General features: G+C 46.3%; 1 protein-coding gene across 4 annotated transcripts in view; it reads right to left on the bottom strand.

Annotated features, from left to right (window-relative positions):
• Positions 1-1,254: 1,254 nt before the first annotated feature.
• Positions 1,255-21,354, bottom strand: part of XPO4 (exportin 4) — a 93,999-nt gene continuing 73,899 nt past the window's right edge. For all 4 annotated transcript variants that reach the window (XM_075562841.1, XM_075562842.1, XM_075562845.1 and 1 more), the window contains exons 14-23: positions 18,595-18,754; positions 17,183-17,352; positions 16,700-16,874; positions 15,034-15,327; positions 14,058-14,238; positions 10,475-10,593; positions 8,888-9,018; positions 8,330-8,447; positions 7,893-7,985; positions 1,255-6,180 (exon numbers count right to left, since the gene is read on the bottom strand). In XM_075562841.1, the coding sequence (XP_075418956.1) occupies positions 5,983-6,180; positions 7,893-7,985; positions 8,330-8,447; positions 8,888-9,018; positions 10,475-10,593; positions 14,058-14,238; positions 15,034-15,327; positions 16,700-16,874; positions 17,183-17,352; positions 18,595-18,754 (1,639 nt within the window). In that variant the 3' untranslated portion in view covers positions 1,255-5,982. The remainder of the gene's footprint in view (positions 6,181-7,892; positions 7,986-8,329; positions 8,448-8,887; positions 9,019-10,474; positions 10,594-14,057; positions 14,239-15,033; positions 15,328-16,699; positions 16,875-17,182; positions 17,353-18,594; positions 18,755-21,354) is intronic.

The raw sequence follows: 21,354 nt of genomic DNA, 5'->3' as shown, positions 1-21,354 counted from the left end.
TCTGAGGACTTGCCTCAGGTCTTGGTGGACAGCACGCATACTTGACCTGGGGAGTGTGCACCACATGTTGTTGTGTGTGGACAGTAAGTGCTGTGTGGGGTTTCTCAACAATTCATTAAATATGGTCTTTGTTTCTACTTAGCTGCAAAAGAGGAAATGCAAGTTGGGAGCACTGACCACCCAAGGCTGGGATCCTGTGCTTAAAAACCAAACCATAATCAAACCAGTGCACCAAAGCCAACATTGGCTGGCCACTCGATGGAAACCTGTGGTGTTTGGGGAGCAATCTTTAGGATGTCTTGGAAAACTAGTAGTCAATATTTGCAATTTGGGATCTTTAAAATCACTTCTCACTCTCAAATGGCAGGCCCGTGGCTTGTGCCTACAGTCCCACCCTGATGAGAGGGGACGGGAAGACGGTGCCTCGTCCTTGCCAACCACAAGTGTCCTGTCCCCACTGCAAGTGGGGCGAGTCTGCATGGGACCTAAGAAAGACTGTTAAGCATTTCAAACCGCCTTTTCCTCCCTTAGAAACACGACTGTCAGTTGTTAAGATTAGATTGGGAAAGTGGAGAAACTCTAACAGGTAACAGACTGGTGATTCCCCACTTCCTCCCCAAAAAGAAAGAAGAGAAAGACTCAAACTACTAAAAATATTTACTGCAATCGGGCCCCAAATCCAATCACTCTGCTAATAACTCCGACGTTGTGTCCAAGACTGTTGGTGGAGGCAACAAGCAGCATACTAAAGCTTACAAAACATAAACAGGATTTTAAATTTCTGAGTACTGGGTATTCAGTTAGGGCTAGGGCTGCTCCTTCAAGGGAAATGTGAGCAGTTAGCAATACAGGTATTTCCTGCATTTCTAGGACTGGGTTATGTCACCTGTGTCAGTCATCCTGCGGCGGCGAACAGAGGCGCCCCGGTCCTAAGTTTTATGAGAGAGGCTAGCTAAATACCCACGAACAAATCACACATGCTCAAAACAAAAATGTAATAAAAATATTTAGTGAAAAGACACATTTTGACTCCCATTTATGGATTTTAAAAATACAAATAAAAGTTTATAAATTTGATATTCAGCTTGTTACTAGCTCAATACATAGCCTTGATTCACTTCTTAAAAGAATACTGCAGCATCTTTTCAAAAGTCCAATGCAACTCTACACCTTCATTAGCCATGTTCGGTGGAGGAAAATACTCCAACAGCATACTTGCCCTCAGGCCTCTTTAAAGAAATTGAAGTCTTAGTGTGCGCTTAAAATTTTAATATTTATAAATTTAAAAAATTTTACAGGTGAAGAGTAGCAATGCTAACATGTTGTGACCACTGAACCACAAATTCTGCTTGGAGCTCTTCTGGCTTGCCGCTGCGAAGTGCCATCAAGTTGGTTCTGACCCACAGTGTCCCATGGACAGAGGACCAACGGCCCGTCCTGCACCAGCCGCACATCGGTGCTGTGTCTGAGCCCGTTGCTGCAGCCGCGGCGTCAATCCGTCTCTTTTAGGAGTTCGCTTCCCTTTTTTGGCTGACACTCTACTTCGTTTTTGCACAGAGAACCAAATCATAATACGAGTATTTGCACTTTTTCATAATTGTATCTCTGGGTAGTTTGTGCCCAGACAACACCACCAGCCAGATCCCCATTCAGTACAGGGTGCAGCTGCAGGTTTTCCTTGCCGAGTAGGAAAACAAGCGGTTCGCATAGGGCAGCTTCTTACAGCTAAGAGGGCCAAGAATACAGTTTGAAAGTGGGTAAAGGAAACCCCATCCATGTGAGGAGGCCTTGGGACACAGGAAGAGAAAACCCAAATAAAGAAGTGGGCAAATGGCCTATGCTGAGTACCCATGGAGCCGATGGCAAGCCACAGCTCTCCCTTCTATACCGTCAACTTGCAATACGCTGGCCTTTATTAAGTCTTATGCCCAGAGAGCTGGAGGCCAGAAACAGAATCCCATGTCCATCTTTAGGACAGCATGGACCCCATTAGGAAGCTTCTATTTTTACCTGTTCGTAACATATTCTTTGGCTAAATATGCCAGGGGCTTTCCATTACAACTAATCCAGCATATTTCCCATTTCTTTCATCTCAATTATGAGGTTTAAAGTTCCACACAAGCCCTGGCGTTTTAACGCGGCCTGAGCTCAACCGTGTGCCTCATTTACATAATTTCCAATTTTAGAAAACCCCCTTGAAAGACCATTTTAAATTCAGTGCTTTCAGAACATTCATATCAAGTCAGAGAATGTGCACTCATATTTTCAATAATTTTTAAAAAAGGTATTACATCCTCAAGCTATGCTGTTTGTTAGCGAATTTATAGGGGGGTGGTGCTGTTACTAACCAATATCCAGGTCAGTTCCTTACTCTAGTTTCAGGAAACCTTAAGAATGCTGAAGTTCCTCCCGACAAGAAAAATTAGCCTTACTTTTCAGTGACTTTAATTCTACTCAGGAACCAGTAACAGTCACCAACAGAGGCAATAACTTAGAAATGCCAATGAAAAGGATGGCAAAGTGAACACGGGTAGTAGCAAAAACAGCAGCGTGAAGATCACCTGACTCCATGTCCCCGGATACGCAAACCTGAAACCCTGGACAGTTATAGCTAGTTGCTTTTAATACTTGTGCGTCCAAACAAGTATGAACAGATATTAGAATGGTAAAGACTTGACATTTTACCCCCCCCCCCGCAAAAAAAGGTTAAATTTGAGAAAATAAAGGTGGTGTTTAACAATGTTGATTGGGGGAAGGTCACATTTGGTTTTGCAATAAAAATGAAAATAGTTGGTACTAACCACCTCACCTGAACAGAGTAATGCACTATTGTTAGGCAACATGGTTTATCATGAAGATGGAGGTCTAACAGTTGGTATGAAAAATATCGCAAACATTTTCTTTCTTTCCCCATACCACACTTTATACCAGAGGAAACTCAACGCACTGGCATGGGCAGGCCACCGTCTAGCAGGCAGGCAGATATGGCAGAACTGCTGCACAGGAACACCGACAGGTCCATGGTCAAGGAGCTTCGTCAGCAAGGTGGCCAGCCATCCTGACTTGCTGGCCAGCCAGCCTTTCCAAACATATAAATACGACACAATTGCATGCTGTGATGACACGATCGGACCTACTGTGTCTGCAGTGATTGTGGGCCCCTTTGGGAAGCTAACACATCAACGAAAAGAAAATCAGAAATAAACCCAAGAATGAATCGACATCCAGAGGTTAGAAGTTCTCTCAATAGCAGGTATTTTACAACTCACACAAATCTGAAAATGCAATTGGGCACAAATGATATTTCAGTCTTTAAGAATGTTTTGACAATAGTTTTAATGAGGAAAATCCATTTGCTGGAATTCAGCCCGAGTTTTGGATACCGACCGGGCCAAGAGCATTTTAGGGGGGGGGCGGGGGGGTGAAGGGTGAGGACAGTAACCACGTAACAAAAGACAAAAGAACAACAAAATGAAAAGCCCAAACTAGCCAACAAGCGTTGCACCCGACCAGACAAGTACAGACCCAAACACTCTGAAAGCAGTCTAGCCTCTGCAATGGAGTGGCATCCCCATCCCTTAAAAAAAAAAGTTTGGGGGTAGGGGGTGGTGGAATTCCCCCATTTGCTACAAATCGACATGCTGGTAATCTCTTATTATTTGGTCCAATCTGCAGTAAGTGGTGCATTCCTTAAAAGTGGTCTCTTAAAAGCGCACCAGCATTCTGGGCAAATTTAGTAAAAGGATTTCTATCTGGTTAAAAGTTATTCCATGTGGATGCCTGCTGATTCCCTACTTCACTGACTTCCTGTGCTGCACACCCCGCGGTTCCGTGGTCACCTGACTAGAGTGTCATGGGCGGCAGGGCTACTGGCCAGCTGCCAGGCTTGGTGGCTCCATCACACACATGGGTCTAAGAGACACAGGGCAACCAAGAAAGCCAGAGGGAAATCGAAAGAGTGGTTATTTATGCTGCACCCGATTCCGCGTTCCCTAAAGGAAAAACCAAAGCCAAACTCACTACTACTGAGTCCATGTCAACTTACAGCAATCCTATAGGACAGAGCTGTCCCTGTGAGTTTCCAACATTGTAACTCTTCACAGGAGTAGAAAGCCTCATCTTTCTTCCAAAGAGCGGCTGGTGGTTTTAAACTGTTGACTTTCCGGTTAGCAGCCCAGCTCGTGACTACTACCCCACCAGGGCTCCTGGCTAAAGGAAGGGGGCAGATCTGAAAATAAACGCACTGTTCACAATAAATGCATTTACCATTTTTTAGGTTAAAAAAAAAGTAGACTTCGTGAAGAGATTTTTTCGAAGCAGACTTATAAGAATTTTCTGGTCTCCCTCAATTGCTACTGAATGGTGATGACATTAAAAATGCTCCTGAAAAGCTATGGCCCAAGGCTTGGGCTCCCTGGCACCCACCGTCAACTGTGCTCAGGCTGGCTGCTATTTAGCTCTGGTCTTGTCACCTCTCAACTGTTTGGAAATGGCAGAGCCAGACCATTCTGCACAGCAACCAGGTGGAGTATATGCTTTATGTAGCTCACATATAAAAATATAGTTGAGGGGTGGCTTTGCATATAGGTATCCAGAACCCAGCAGGGGACAACCACTCCTGAGTCAGAGGGCGCCCACCCCACAGGGGGACTGGCTGTCGCCGTGGGCTATGGGACTGCCAAGAGTTCCCTATGCCCGAGCCCTCAGTGTTGTCACTGGCAGCCACATGGAATGAAGGGGGCACGGCAGCGGACCAGAATTTCCGATGAGAAAAACCCCAAACTACAAATGAGGTGAGCTTTCTCATCTGCTCGAGTAGAACACCCCTCTCACATAATTAGTATCCCCAATGCCCCAATCTACAGTATGAATCAGTCATTTACAACCTTTGAAATAGTTATTGCTGAAGCAGGTCATTCAGGGAGTCTGCAGACATGCTCCGAGTGAGGCTCCACAGAAAAGGGGCTCTCATTTCCCTAGCAGTCCACGTCCTACATGAGTACTTCACCACGAGGGAGGCCAGCCGACGGCAGCCAACGCACAACCCGACTGATGCATGAAAACTTGATTTCTTACTCAAACAAACCCTTTTTTTAACTTTCCTTTTAAAAATTAAGGCAATGAAATGGCTACAGTTCCTAAAGTTCGCTTCATGGGCCAAAAATACACACATCACCACCTAAAGTTAGGCATCGGAGCACGACAGAGACCTGGATTACACAAAACCTGCCAACCCGTGTTGATGATGTGTGTGCGTGTGCATGTGGGAGAGGAGCATGCACGTGGGAGAAAACACGTATGTATGCAAAAAAGATGCCCACAAACAGCTAGTGTTGTTTCCCCCATTCTGTCAATCACAAACTTAGTCATCAAGGGGGGGGGGGGAGCTTGAAAGCAAAAAAACAAAACAAAAAAATCTCCTCAGAGTTTTCTCTATCTTTTACCTGATTTTCAAAGCTCCTGGGCTGGTGGGTGGGGAGCTTATTACATGAAGATTCCAAAAGCCAACAACCAGGAATTCTAACCACAGATCTTAGGCGTGGGCCCCCAAATCTGCCTTCCAAACCAGCTTCTCTGGGGATCACAGTGACCCCGGGGGAGCATCCTGGGAAACCCTGGCCTAGCAGGTACCCATGGGACACGTAACACAATTTCTAAACTTTGGCTAGCCACTTTTGTTTGATAAAAGGGGGCAAGGCACTGAGTACGTACTTTGTGGTGCCCGTATCTGTTTGCACATGTATGGAACTTCGTTCTGAACATTTTAGATCACTGCTGGAAAGCTACAATACCTATATGACAGAGCGTGGCTGACAGTTAACAGCAGAAGCAGACTCAAAGTTGCCCTCTCCTGTTTCACAGAGCAAACGGGCAGGCTCTCCAGGTCCAAACAACGAGGAACAGGGACAAGACTCAAGTCAACTGTCGGCATTGCAGTGCACTTTGCAGAAAGGATCTAATTTAAGCGGTAAGTTTTGTTGTTTATTTTACACAAAGGAGGCCACCAACATTTGCCATGAATTCTTCTAGACTCTTGAGGAAGGCCATCTTCTGCTTCCGATCCAGCGTGGGAGGAGTGCTGCTGGCAGTCAGCTTGTTGAAGGCATCGGCTAGCCGCTGGTAAATAACAGGGTCTTGCTGACTCGACAGCAAGGTTTCCACCAGTTCAGAATATTCGGCCTGTGGGAGAGAGAATGTGAACATGAAAGCCCATCGTCCTTAGAAGAGCGCACAGGCCGGGTGGCTAGAGGGCAGAACTGGACAGCTCTTTGATACGAACACTTCCGGGATGCTCTCTGTTCGAGGCACTGTGCCCAAGTCGCACATGGATGACCTCAGCGCCTAAGGACAGCCACTCTGAAGGAGGCCCAGGTTATGTGCCTGGTCTACAGGTGGGGGCTCTGCGACACAGTGCGATGGCAACACAGTGAGACGGTATCACATAGTCAAGATACTCGCCCATACGCAAGCAAGACGCCCAGCCCCTGGCTCCGAGCCCCTATGATTAACGGCTGTGTGGCGCCGCCTCTTCAGGATGTTCAAAGCAAGTCGTTCGCTTACTTGGCGATTTGCACAAAGCAAGATCTGCTATGATGTTCCCTTCTTTCCCAGGGCTTCATCAACACAGCTTGTCAACTCCGATCTAAGGACCGCCACCCCTCACACCAAGGCCGGTGCGAGTGCTGGGCAGGTGTGTGGTTGTCCTTTCTCGAAGCAGAAGCGAGCACTCAGGAGGGTCACACACCTGGAGCTTGAGCTCAGCAGCTCTACAGGGAGACCGGGGTCATTCAGAAAAAACAAACAGGAGTTGCAGCACGGCAGCCCCTTAGCCACCAGCCTGGGGCCAGGGCGGCTACCCTAACCGCCATGCCCAAGGCTCAGTCTGATACAGACCAAGTGGGTGGTTCACCTTTGGAGCCAGACCAGCGGGGTAGCATGCTAGCTAGTCGCAAGTCCCCATTTTCTTTCCTGGGTATACCGATGTGTTTGGGTTTCTCTCTGGGGACACTACCTCCCAAGTAAGCACTGAGGAAACCAAATGACAGAGGGGTCACAAACCTGGAAGAGAGGATACCACCTGGGGATGGTCTATCCTTATAGCAGAGAGCCAAAGTCTCACAGCACCTTCAGCTTGGAGTGCAGGTGGGTAACAGACTGTAGGAAGGGGCTCTTAAGTACTATGTGAGATAGTCCTCAAAACCTATTTCTGTCTTAAAACGGAAATGAAATCAAACCCGGCCTGCCAAGCAGCGGGAAGTGGTAACTGGTGGTGGGCCAACAGGAGGATTCTTTCTGATACTGGCAGGCCACCGGGGCCCAGATAACGTTTCTTCAAGTCAGTGAGTGCCTTCAGAGTATTTTCAAAGGCTCCACAAAACAAAATGAAATGATACACTGTTTCTTTCAACTCTCCCCCAGTCTTGGCTTACTCATCTTGTCTCCCTGATCAGCCAATTACAAGACAACAGACCATAAAATATGCTCCCAGGAACCAGGCATGTTCACACTGCTGGCTTCCTCTAGGGCACAGTTCTATCTGGGCGAGCTCTGGGGCCGTGGCCAGGCAGGCACGTGGACAGGCGGGTGGTGACGGTAGCAGAAGGAAAACAAGGGTGCATTAACTACTGCAGGTGGCTGCCAGGTCAACTTTTACAAAGTTATAGCTCAAAAATGTGGCCTCCCTTTGAAATAGCAGGGGGTTCAGAAAGTCCCTGGACAAACAGAAGGAAAAGGAATGGGGAATTTTTCCTTGGATTTTTTGAACCCTTCCCTGCAGAGCGCAAGGCCAGAGCCAGAGAACGTGTGCACCCTGCAGGCATAGGGAGCCGCTGGTCTGAACCACCTCCCCGCAGTGCTGCCCCCCAGTGTGGGGCAGGCCTGCTCCCCGGTACCTGATGTAAGCACACTAGTGTGTAGAACGCTTCCCCGGCAGCTGTGGTCATCTCGGTGCTGTGCTTCTGCAACACCAGCATGTCGAACACCAGCTGAAATGACAATAAGGATCTCTTATGAGAACTCACTGATGGGGGGATAGGACCCCCAGGCCAGCCCCACTCAGAAAAAGCTGGGGGCAGGGGAGAGCTTATCCTGATTTACTTCTTCAGACTGATTTCATGAGAGGAACCTCTGAAAAACCCATGGAGAACTTCCAATTATCAAGCATCCTATTACAATGACCAATCAAGGACCCCAAATCTCTCCCCAGACAAACAGCAGAAAGAGAGCAAGCACTTGGCCCTCAGTGGCGCTCCTCCCTGGAGGACAAGCTGCCACAGCGGTCATATGTTCCAAGCAGGTGATCTTGCTGCCTGTTGTCTCAATAGCTCACCTTCAGAAAGTGCCGTGTTGCCAGAAACAGCGGTGAATCGGTCTCTTGTGCTTTCGCACACTGTTCTGCTAACGGCGTCAGGGCCTCCAGGCAGAGCTGGCAAACCTCCGAACTCATTCTGAGCATGTGGGTCAGGGAACAAATCACATGGGATCGACTTGGTTTACCACGGATCAACAAGTCAGAGGTCGCATCAATAGCCAGACATGGAGACCGAGATACACGAGTCAACCTGTTAGTGTCAAGTGTCTCTCAAGAGTTTCTGCCACGTGTTTCCAAGTCGGCAGTGATTCTGCTCAGCGCACAGACAAGGAGTGAAGAGCTGGGGAGGGCCTTGATGGAGGTGCCGCCTGCTTCCAGACGCGGTTAAAGGCAGACTGTCGCAAACGCACAAGGACGACAACACATGAGGAACACAGAATTAGAACAACTATGGAGGCGATATCTTTGGGAATAAAATGGAACCACAAAAGAAGAAGCAAGAACACAAATTTTAGACACTTCTCTGTAGGTAAGGCCTTTCCCCCAGGTAACAAGTGACGCTCATGTAAAGGATACGATGTCATTCCTAGTTCGAGGGAGTACATCAGGCTTTTAAAGAGATCTTCAGGAAGTTGTGGAATTTTTTCGGGAAATATCTCACAGATGAATGTAATTAATTTGTAGTACTGATTGCACAAGGTTGGAAACTGAAACAGAAATAATAAACATTTAAACAGTATTGTTTGAGCTGTATTTTCAGGAATACAATTAAATAAATGAGCATCTAAGTACAACAATGTTAAAAATATGTGCATGAGCCCAAGCAGAAAAGCCTGATCTAATGGAAACGTGAAGTTGAAGGACAGTAGGAAGCATTTTAAGTAACTTTTTTCTTTTACTTTTAGTAACTTTTTACCAAAGAAGGGAAAAATATGCAAAAGAAGCCATTCTTCTCTGGACAGGCAAGAGAAGCTACAGTCAATTCTGGACCTTCTGTGCTTGTATGAAAAACATAAATGAGGCAGGCAGCTCTGAAATGGCTAAGTAGCCTGGTAGTAAAAAGCTTGTAAATCTGTTTATTCCATTCGAGCTTATTAGACTAATACAAGAAAGCGATACACATGGTGAAGGCCATACTCAGAATGGAGTGGTCAGTCCACTTCCCCAGTGACTTTCTAGTTGGATAATCCTGGAGAGGTGAGGCTAAGAGTAATCTACCACTGAAAGAGACTACACACGGGACTATTTCATGGTAGTCTGAGGAAAAACCAACCAACCATCAAGCAAGCCAACAGGCCCTAAGGGCAAACCCACCCACTGGCTCAGTCCTTCTTTCCTGGACTCAGGAAGACTTTTCAAAGAACAAGTGCAGCCATTTCTGGCTAGCCTGGAGATCCACCCATGCTCTCATGCTCAGACTCTCCTGCCAGGTGCTCCTCGAACTCTCTCCCTCCACTTCACCCACGTGGGCACAGAAGTGAGAGAGGAAGAGGGGGTGGGGACTGGGCAAACCAAAGCACAGTGGAGGGAGGATAGGCAAGCATTGAGAAGCTGCACCAGTCTTCTGACAATCCCATGTCTACACGGGCTGACCTGGAAAGTGGCCCCCTTTGCCCAGTCTCTCAGTCTGAGAGTGATGCTCCATGCGTAGCAGAAGAGTGGCGAGATAACATTACTCACTGAATCACAACCGAGGGCGGCCAACCGCTAACACTAGAGCCCACTGAGTTAAGAGACCAGCTTTCCAGTCGCAGTCCAACCCCGCCACTGAAGTGCAGGCGAGCATACATTCCAGGGTCAGAAACGGAGGGCTGGGAGCGGGGGGTGGGGAGATCTGCTGCACACATGCGCACGGCAGTAAAAGGAGCTCAACATTTTTATTTCCATGTGTGCTGGACAAAACAAAACCCGAATCCACTGCTGTAAAGTCGATTCAGACTCCTAGCAACCCTACAGGACAGAGTCTGACCACTGTGCAGCATTCTCCATGCCAGCGGCTGGTAAGTTCAGCCCTTTGTTAGCAATCGAGTGCTTAACCGCTGTGCCAGCAGGTTCCTTCACCAAGAGATACAACTAAGTCAACAAGTGGTGTGGTCTAGTCTAAAATAGAACGACTTGACCCCGGCACATACTAGGTTTATTGTCCACCTTCTGTTGAATTACCTTCAGAAGATCTTGAGACATCAAGGGCAGAATCAGGTTGACTCCATATAGAACAACATCTGCTGCGGATACCGATCTGTTGGCTGCTTGCCCTGGTTCATGTCCTCTAAATACCTCATCTATGAAAACGAAAGGAATGCGCTCCAGTGATTGTAACTTCAATAAATGTTCAAAGTCAATGTCATTGACTCTTATATTCAAGCCTTAGAGCTAAGATAAATCCATTAGCTGGTAATAAAGAATTCCAGCCATTCCAGTCATTTCTGTCTTGAGTTTGGCTACAGAGAGAATTCGCTGAAAGCCAAGAGCCAGGATGTTCAGATCACTGCACCCTGCTGAGGTGGTTAGGTGCCATCAAGCCTTTCCCAACTCGGCAACCCCGGAAGGCAGCGTGCCCAGGCCAGCACCACCCTCACCAGCCTGTGCCTGCGCCCGTTGCTGCAGACACTGGGTCAATCATCTTGTGCTAGGTCTTTCCTGTTTCGCTGCCCCACTTCTTTATCAGGCATGGTATTCTTCTCCTGAGTCTGGTCTCTCCTGACAACATGTTCAAAGTATGTGAGACAAGCCTCGCCATCCTTATCAGAGGCACTTGGCCAGACTTCTTCCAGGCCAAAAGCGGTTGTCCTTTTGGCACTTCATGGTACTTTTCAGTACTCTTCTCCAGCACCACAATTCAAATGCATTGATTTTTCTCCAGTCTGCCGTATTCACTGTCTAACTTTCATACAATGTGAGCCGAAAAAAAATACCAAGGCTTGGGTCAAGTGCACCTTAGTCTTCAAAGTAATAACCTCTTGGTTTGCAACACTCTAAAGAAGTTTAGTGCCAATTTACCCCAGAACGCCTAGTTAATTGCAGAGGACAACAGACCTTCTAGATAGTGAGTCTGAGAGGGCCCAACATAGGACAGACACTAGTTCCGTGAACAAGGACAATTAATTACACACACACACACACACATATACAGCACAAGCACGGTGCTTATACAGCATATGAAATGAAAACTATGATTCATTTCTTTCTTACAAAACAAGCTACCTTATTTTAGCCAAGAATGGCAGTCGAGTGAAAGGGAAGGAAAACAGTAAATGATGACAGCAAGTCAACAAGCACTGCTACAAGAGCACAGAGCCATTAGTAAACAAAGTGTCAGAGTGTGACACCATCCCTCACCCTCCCACTGAGAACTCTGCTTTTTGATTGATACCACATGAAAATGGCACTATTGCTATCATCAAAGAATTTAAATCATGTTCGTTGAGTTTTGGGGGGTGGGAAGCCTAAAGAGATGAGATCAGGGGTGTTGAGGGGTGATGAGTCAGGATTTTTCAGTGAAATGATCCGTGGACAGCCGTGCTCCCCTTGAAGAATGAGCAGATGTATGGTTGGGATGGGGAAATTTCTCAAGCTAGTTCTCTTGACCTCTTCCCCACCAACATAACTCTCGATTTTTGTAATGAAAAGTTCTTCATAATAAGTTCCTGTGTTCCTTGGAGAAAATACCAAAATTGTTCCACTAAAAAACCCAACAAAACAGTCCTCATAATCTTCTGAGCTTTCTTCTCTACCTTGAATTTAACTAATGTATATACTCGAATATAAGCCGACCCGCGTATAAGCCGAGGTACCTAATTATTACCTGGGAAACCAGAAAAACTGATCGACTCGAGTATAAGCCTAGGGTGGAAAATGCAGAAGCTATTGGTGAGTTTCAATAATCAAAACAAATGAAAATAAAATTACTAAAAATTGAGACATCAGTGGGGTAATGTATTTAAATATTTTTAAACAAGACTTTGAACAAGAACTTTCATGGTAATGCCCCTCCCCCACGATGTGTTAGCCGGAAGGAGAGGGGGGAGTCCGTGCGGGCGGGGGATGCAGGATGTGAATTAACACAGAGACCAGAGGGGAGAGACGGAGTGCAGCCACAGTTCAGCTGCCCACATAAGTGAATCATTACGGGTGCTTCTGCGGTTCTGATTGGTTAGATGTGAGTAAACAAAGATTCAAAGACCCGCAGTGTCTGCAGGGCTTTGAATGAACAGCCGAGAAATGGCAATCACCCGCAAGATAATGGGCGCTCATCCCATTACCTGGGGAGGAGGGGGGGAGCAGCGAGATGTTACACCTCGCTGGGGTACCACTGACCCGTGTATAAGCCGAACAAAAATGTGCTGAAAAACTCGGCTTATACACGAGTATATACGAAAGTCTAGAAGATTCCATGCAGAAACCACTGTTTTGCTTGGACCTTTTGCTCTCTGGATCGTATTGATAAAGCCAGGGCTCCTGCCCAATTATAATTCATAGTCATTAGCTTCGATCTTGTTCGAATTAGCTGATCTTCACATGAGCTTTTGGCACCCATGGAGCCACATGCTTGGTGAGGCCAAGCCTTTCGCTTCCAATGGAAAATGCGGAACCATGTGCGATTCTCCACTTCAGTAGCTATCACACCAAGTCACTTCCCTGGTCTTCTTGCACCAGTGTCTGGCCTTCAGCCAGTTTCCCCTGTGTCAAGGGTGATGGGTACCTTTTTCTTGGCTATTTTCTAAGAACTTCAGTCTTCCCTTGAAATGCTACAAGCTGTTGCTTCACATGGGGCAGCATTCCTACCAACTTGTTGCAAAGCTTCAATGATGTGAGAAAGATGTACGCTTGAGCTTTGTTAAAAACTTAGTTAATAACCTTGACCTCAAAACGGTTTTCTCCATCAGGGTGCAAACATTATCTTTTTGTTATTTGTTGCTGAAGGCATGACAGTGAGACTAATACAAGTGTAACATCAAGAGACCATGACTAGCTATTCACTGAAGGCAGACAACCTGTGTTGTTTAAAATAAACCTATGCATGTAGGAACTTGAACCCTAACGGCAATACCTTTTGGGCTACCCTCTGTGTACGTGTTAAGGTTTTAATTAGGTTCTTGGCGATAATAACAGCTATCTTTCAACTGATGGTAGCCAGGCACTGTGCTAGGCACCAAAGATACGTTAGGACTGACCCTTAAATTAGGGAAAATGATGTTTATTGCAATATCCATTTTACCACTGGGTAAAGACCAGGTTGGGTTAAGCGATTTACCTAAGGCCATGTTGTTGCAGGCTGCTGGGTGTGGCCCAGCTGCAGTCCACGAAGGGCTCTGATCGAGGAGGACACGGACGAGCAGCTAGTCAACAAAGCATCCCTGAGGAGAGTGCGGCATGTGGCGGGATTTGAACCCCCGTCCTGTGACCTAGCAGTAAGAGCTCTGTGGGAAAACCACATAAGCACTCTGAAGCACTTTCCTCACCTAGAAAAATGAGTATCTAGCAATGGTATCCACTTTCTGTCACAGGATAGGGATGAACAGTGTTTGGTAACGGCTCAACACAGGGAAGATATTACGAGTACCATTCTCAAGGGTGAAGAGCCAAGACAGAGGATGGGCTGCTGGCTCCCAACCTCGCTCCAACCAAAGGTACTGAAGGCCACCTGTTTTGGACCCAAATTTTCTCGTGGGTTTTGACTAAGAGAGACAGTCCTTTGCTTGGATAAAACATTAAAAAAAAGCAACGACAACCTCCTATATCTTACCTGTATCACTAAAATCTATGAATTCTTTTGATAGAAGATTCGTAAGAAGTTCCATAATGAGAAGCAAGTCTTGATATTGTTCTTCCTCTGCTGTGACATCTATTCTTTGCCGCCCTAAGTTATTCTTGGAATATACTTGCAACAAGGTAAGGCAGGCTTCATATAAATTCATGGCTTTGGACTGTAAAGGAATATTCATAAATTATACAACAAGGCAGAACCTAGATCAGAAATGTAGATATTCATGATGTTTCAAAATACACCTGAGACCAATTTACTCTGGATTACAAGAGGGGGTGTCTAATACTTCTCTGAATCCATACTAACATTTTAACCATAAGGAAAAGGCATGTGTTTAGGTTATCTGGTTATGTTTCAGCCGTTAGTCATTTCCTCACAGTAACACTGGGACTCAGTTTCTGCTCCCCTGATGACGACAGAGCTGCTTCACTCTGCTGTCCATCTCCCTGTGGCAGAGCTAGTAAGCAGCCACAGGCGCTCTGAAATCCCAGGCTAGGTTCCCGCTCACCTCACACACGCAAATGCATGAAAGCAGCCTTCCCAAAGTAATTTCATGAGACAAAGAAAACAATCTTTTCTTATTAAAGGGATCAGACTTTATTGTGATTGAACATCTACCTAGTTTTTGAAATAAAGATAGAAACTGTCATTGAAAATACTAGGGTTCAAACAAGCTTTCTACCAAGATGCATCTGTCGTATGAAGTGTTTCTCACTTGAGTTTGATCAGTGAGATCACCAGTTTTTAGCACTTTTTTTAAGATGGGGTTTTTTGGTAAACTCATTCTGTATGCTTTCCTCTGAGTTGTAAGTTCTTGTTGAAAGACTTTTCTGAAAGCCTTTTTCAGACAGAAAGATATAAGATAATATTCATTACACGTAAAAGGAATATCTTATTATTTGATGTGTGTTTGAAAACTATTTATCCTAACGGTATTAAATTAGAAAGTGCTTACCTCCCCGAGATAGCATATCTGTTTATGTGCGACTTCGACAAAAACTTCTATAATGAGGTTTACAGTCTCAGGGGTATTTTTGTATACTTCCATCAGCCCAATGCAGTTGGTAAGGAAGTCCATGAGGAAGTTAAAGAGGATGCCCACGTTATCGATCTGGGTGGCCTCAGCAATGCCACAGAGCGCCTCCAGCGTGGCAGTGATCTCTTGCTTGACTTCCTCCTGCTGACACATCTGCTGGAAGTTCTCTTGATTGATCACTCGTAGGAAACGCTGCTGCAGTGGCTGAAGGACCTATTAAAAAAGCAGCGTCAAAGTCCTGAAGGTTCAGTTCACATGCCTTCCTTTCACAATTTGGATAAATACGCACTTCCAATCTGGTTAAGTGTTGAAGGCAGGTCGAGCAGAAGCAGCAAAGCAGATGGGAACCAATGTCCACAGCGCCTGCTTTGTTGAGGATGCTCCTCACACAAGGCCCTGAGCACTAGTCCTGAGTGCACCCAGACCACGCTGCCAAAACCGGTCCCTCAGTCAGAGGCTAGAGAACTAAGCCGTCACAGCGACAGTCTGTGCATTCTACACAGGGCCAGGGAGCAAACACGTTCAGCTTGCCGGCCATACAGATTCTGTCCCAACTACTTGGCTCTGCCACTGTCACATGGAAGCAGGCCTACACAGTACGCAGACTGAGTTTCCCGGTATTTCAATAAAATCTCACTTCAAACACGCAGAATGAAGGCAGATTTGGCCCAGAGATCGTCACTTGCCAATCTCTGCTGCCCATGGTCAAGCCCAACACTAAGTCCTCTCTGCTCTATTTTTCTCCATTCCCAACTCCTACTGCCAAGAACATACATACAGATGACGTGTGGGAGTCCTCACACCCAGTATGAAGGGCTCTTAGTTCTGGCGAGATCTATCCACTTAGTAATACACTTGCTTTAACTAGAAACAGACAGCTTGGATTTCCCCAGGTATCTGCAACTGTGCCCTGCCTTGCCAACCCTTAAGCACTCTGGTCACAAGGACGACAGGCAACCTACATATGCACATCATACTCACTCTCGGCCCCCAGTTTTGAGCTTATTCTATAAGACAATGTAATGTGGTCATGTTAACTTGCTACTCCTTGTTCAAGACAGCACTCATTCGTAATGGAAAATTAATATGCCAGTTTAGGCTCTTATCTGAGGGGGAAAACCCCCAAACCACACCTACTGCCATCTGGTTGATCCTGATGCATAGCCACCCTCCAGGCAGAGAACTGCCCTGTGGGTTTCCAAGGCTGTAACTCTTCACAGGAGTAGAAAGTCCTGTCTTTCTCCTGCAGGGCAGCTGGCGGTTTTGAACTTTGCTGACCGCAGTTAGCAGTGCCGTGTATAACCGCGACACCACCAGGGCTCCTGCTTATCTGAGGAAAGGAGTCCCAGGCTGGGGAGAAATCCGCCTGAAGAGCAGAACACTTGATGATACTCAATGGGCTAATTGTAAAATAGCACTTATAAAATGACAGGCTTCAACCTATTCATTAGGAACAGAAACTATCAGAAAAGCTGTGACTACGATGTTTATAACCCACACACTAGTTCACGGCAATGCGGATACAGCACACTTCCCTTACAGGACTATCCAAAGGGTCCATGCAAACAAGAGAGGCTTACGTTACCTCCGTCCAATACTGCTGCTTGGTCTCTGTGTCCATATGGGCAAAACCCCCTAACACCAGAGCCTTCATCAGTGTCCGCTGCACGGGACTGGACAAGAAATGAAGAGGCGGGCTCCGTCTTGCGAACTGCTTAGCTAAATTCCACCAATTTTCACACTGGATTACTAAGTTTGCCCTGGAGGGAGAACCACAAGATTGGAGATTTATTCCTGACGCTGAGCGTCTAGTAACAGCACAGCAATGGAAAGTGGCAATGTCTTCACCTCTAACGCAAAGAACAGCAAACTTGGTATAAATAATAGGTAGGTCCCCGAGCTGACCTACTGCCCTTTTTCCAGGGTGGAGGGGGTGGGGAAGACACACGACATGACCCGATAACACTATGTGGATATTTAACTTTAGCCCACAGGCACCCTGGCCAAGGCCGCCATAAAGCATGAAGAACAACCTCACCACACAATTTGCTGCCAACAGTTTTCTCACCTTTCTCTTCTTTCCACCAAAGTCACAAGTAACTGGACAGTGTCACTTGCCAGGTCCTGCTCGCTACTCCAAACGGAGAGGTTACTGATGACCTTTTGTAAGAGGTAGCCAATAATCCACTGAGAACCCTCCGTGTCGGCCCCAAACGCTGTGCTGAATGGTAGACTTATCTTAAGAGATAAACACAATTGTAAGGTCAGAAAGAAGAATCTGCAGGGGGAAGGAAAACAGTCATTTTTTAAAAAAGCCAGATGAGCCAGTCAGGGTGCAGGGTAGCAACAATGAAACATACAAATTTCCTCTAGTTTCCAAATGCTTCCTACACCACCCCCCACCCCCGCCACTATCATGATCCCAGTTCTACCTTACAAATCCAGCTAGACCAGAAGATGTACACTGGGACAGATAGGAACTGGAAACACAGGTAATCCAGGACAGATAAACCCCTCAGGACCAGTGCTGAGAGTGGCAATACTGGGAGGGTGGAGTGGAAATGGGAAACCGATTACAAGGATCTACATATAACTTCCTCCCTGGGGGATGGACAACAGATAAGTGGGTGAAGGGAGATGTCAAAGTGTTAAGATATGACAAAATAATAATGATTTGTAAGTTCTCAAGGGTTCATGAGGGAGGGGGGAGTGGGGAGAGAGGGGGAAAATGAGGAGCTGATACCAAGGGCTCAAGCAGAAAACAAATGTTTTGAGAATGATGATGTCAACAAATGTACAGATGTGCTTGCCACACAATGGATGGATGTATGGATTATGGTAAAAGCTGTACGAGCCCCCAATAAAATGGTTTTTTAAAAAATGTGGAATAAAAGCAGCTACCATTAAAAAAAAGCGCCAAGCTAAAATCGGCGTCTTTTCCTGAAGTACTGCTTAGTAACATCCATTCTATAAATATGCTCATTCTGCTCAAAAACTATACAGAAAGACAGGCTCAACTCATTCCAATCACCTTTCATTATTCGGGCATCATTAACATGACTCAGATTAAATACAGGGAACATAAATTAGGCCAATCTTAATTGTAATCTATTAAGTGAACGTTGGTTAAAGTAAACAGCTGAATGATGCGCCTGAGGAGTTGTTAGTTGACACAAAATCGGTTCGGAACCTGCATGCCCCAGGTGCAGAGCAGAAGCGCTCCACGGGGCTTTCAAGAGCATGGCCTTCTGGGAGCAGGTAGTGAAGCCTGTCTTCCTAAGTGCCTCTGGGTAGTCGGCCCCAGCTCGTGCTCAGCACTAGCCCCGTGTGCTGGGCAGAGAACGGCCTAAGAAAGGTTTAGAGAGCCTCTTCATTGCGGACACCTGCAGCTGCCAGAGTCACAGTGTGCTACGGAACCAGTTCCGCCTCTACAGGCACCGCCACAGACCCAGATGAAGGTGAAGTGTTTTACATGCTGACCTGATCATACAGTTTCTCATCCACCAGGAGGTAAGTCTTTGCCCAGCGTTTCAGAAACCAAACAATGTCTTTCCCCATTTGGGGGCTGAGTAGATGAGTTAGATCTGCTCTTATTGCTCGAGATTCAACTTCTGAAACTCGGAGAATGGCAGATAACAGCCTGTAGGTATAAAAGAGAATTTGTTTATTTTCTTATTTATTGGCTGCCTAACCATAGATACTTTTTCAAGGCTGTTTACATCCCCCACCCCCACACATACTCCCTTCTCCCCTCTGTCAACTCTCTGGTTTCACCCATGTTATATTTGGACATTTCCACCCAAAGGGTTGTAGACAAATGCTCCATAAAATGTGTCTGAATTTTCAGAAAACAGGAGACAAGACAAAGAGGGACACCTCGCTCACCACAGGAAAGCCCCCCGGGCAACACTCTCTGCTGGCCCTGGACCTCCACAAGCGACCCACCCGCTCATCTACCTCAAGGGGTCGATTTGAACACGGAGTCTGTAACAAATCCCAAGGTCCCAGAAGGCTCACTGAGCACTCTCACTGTGGAAAACTTCCAAGGGCAGCGCTCAGTTCTTAGTGGGATTCTGAAGTAAAGCTACGGCAAGAACAAGTGTCTGCATCGGCGCATGCGATTTCAAGACACGAACCCAGGTTCTTTCCTGCACCAGTCACATGGCTGTAGGGTTTCAAGAACACAATTTAATACTGAAGATAATAAAAAAATGTGCTTGTCACGGGGCTGGGGGGAAATACGTGAGCGGAAGCGAGGTTGTGTATATGTTTAACTTTAATCCAAAGGCACCGTTGCAAAGGCTGTGGATGGAAGATGATAGACAACCACGCCAGGGCCAGGATTCCAATCACCAGTGTGACTTCTCTTACTTTGCCCTTTGCGGTCACAAAGCCTCCAAGCATCTGCCTGCACTGGACCCGTATGCACTCTACATGCAGGTGGTGTCGCTGAAGTCCTTAGTGCCCAGGATGTGAGAGAATGGCTCCCCTTCAGCTTCTCTGGCACCACCCCTGCCTGATGGCCCGACATCAATTTGCTTACTCCTGCCCAGACTTGATTACTGCACCTTCTTCTTCTTCCTTCTCTAAGTCAGCTGGACTTAAGACTACGGGGCTCTACCTCAGGCTGCTTGTCCTGCCTGCCTCAGAGTGCATGCCCTAGACTGCCGATCCTCAAACTTCTGTAAGTTATTTCAGAGGGTATGTGACCGAAATACTGACTCCATTCCAGCAGATCAGAGGATCCATTTTGTCCCAAAAGATTGCAACATTTTAGATGATATCATTTCTAGCCTAAGGAAATTTGAAATGAAATGGCTTCATCGATCCTTCACATTTATACACTGTGGCTTAATTGCTGAGAACCCCTCATTATCCAATTGAAAAATAAGCAATAGTTACTCAACAGAAAGTTTATATTGTCTCTTTAAACTTCTATTTTAATTCCATTTGTCAACAACTATTATCCTAATATAGCTGAAAGTTACACATTTTGTTGATTAGGCAATGTATTTAAACGGATATATGTATATAAATTGAGATAATATTTTTAAAATTTCAATGATTTTCAGACCCTAAATGTTTATCTCCTAAATAGAGCTGTTGTTATGATTCTTATTAGTACAAAGGTAAACAAAACAGAACAGGGGCTTATAATAAAATAGTACACATTTCATCATGAAGTTTGCTTTTGTCCAGTCAGTTCATATATCTATGTACAAATCATATATTGCTAGGAGGGCCATAGTTGAGCATAATTGGATTCTAACTATTCATTTCGGCAGACAGAAAAAAACTTGTTCACATAAGAAATTAGTAAGTATTTAAAAATAGCAAGTATTTAAAAATAGCTCTGTCTCCCAGTCATCTGAACTTCTCCACGAGTCTGTCAAAAATATCAGGACCCCTATATAAAAAATGTTTACTAACCCAGCCACTGACAGCTCAGTCCACCTGCCACTTCATTAACTGGAAAGGATGGAAGGTGACCTGACTGTAGAATAATTTACTCCCCGCCGCCCCGCCCCTGCCTGGGCACTGTCAACAGCACATTATCACAACAGCACTCTGTTGTTTGGACAGAAGGAGGGAGGAAGGGCCTTTTACCTTTCTTTTCTACAGTGGGAGATGGACAGACGAAAAACAACAAAGCCTGCTGATCTCGGGGGCTGAGACTCTTCACTGGCCCCTTGCTCTCTTCTACCCACTGCACCGACCGATCCCCGACATCCAGTCAGGTTCTCTGAAACGCCTTTCCAGCTTCCCTGCCATTAGTAACAACTGGAAATGCTTCCCAATTTGCCTCATCACCCTTTCCATCTACGTCTGTCTTCCTGGCAGATTCCTGAAACCGTGCTTCATATCCTTTCCGCCATTTTCACTTCCACCTGGGCTGGGCTTTTACTTGAGCCCAGCCCTGCTTCTCCATCTTTACATCCCACCCCAGCCCCTGCGACGAGCCACCTCCCTCTCCACCAGCCAAGTCAAACTCCCTCCTGCTCTCAGCTCCAGGCCTTCGCTCGACCAGCCATGCTTCCCCTCTGCAAACCCGTCTTCCCCTGTCACTATCAGTTTAAATGCTATCTGCGCCAGGAACTCCGCCCCCACCTCTCCCTCTCTCTCTTGGGTAGGTGAACTGACTGCTCCCACATCCTTTTCAGGTTACCCATGGTCTCTTCTTTCTCCATCAGTCAGTGACCTTTCTGCACGTGAGCTCTGTGCTGCTCGAAACCCTAGTGC

Source organism: Tenrec ecaudatus, chromosome 11 (assembly GCF_050624435.1).
Source record: "Tenrec ecaudatus isolate mTenEca1 chromosome 11, mTenEca1.hap1, whole genome shotgun sequence".
In the NCBI taxonomy this organism is placed as follows: Eukaryota; Metazoa; Chordata; class Mammalia; order Afrosoricida; family Tenrecidae; genus Tenrec; species Tenrec ecaudatus.
Note: the sequence above shows the minus strand (reverse complement) of the source record. Positions and strands in the feature narration are given on the sequence as shown.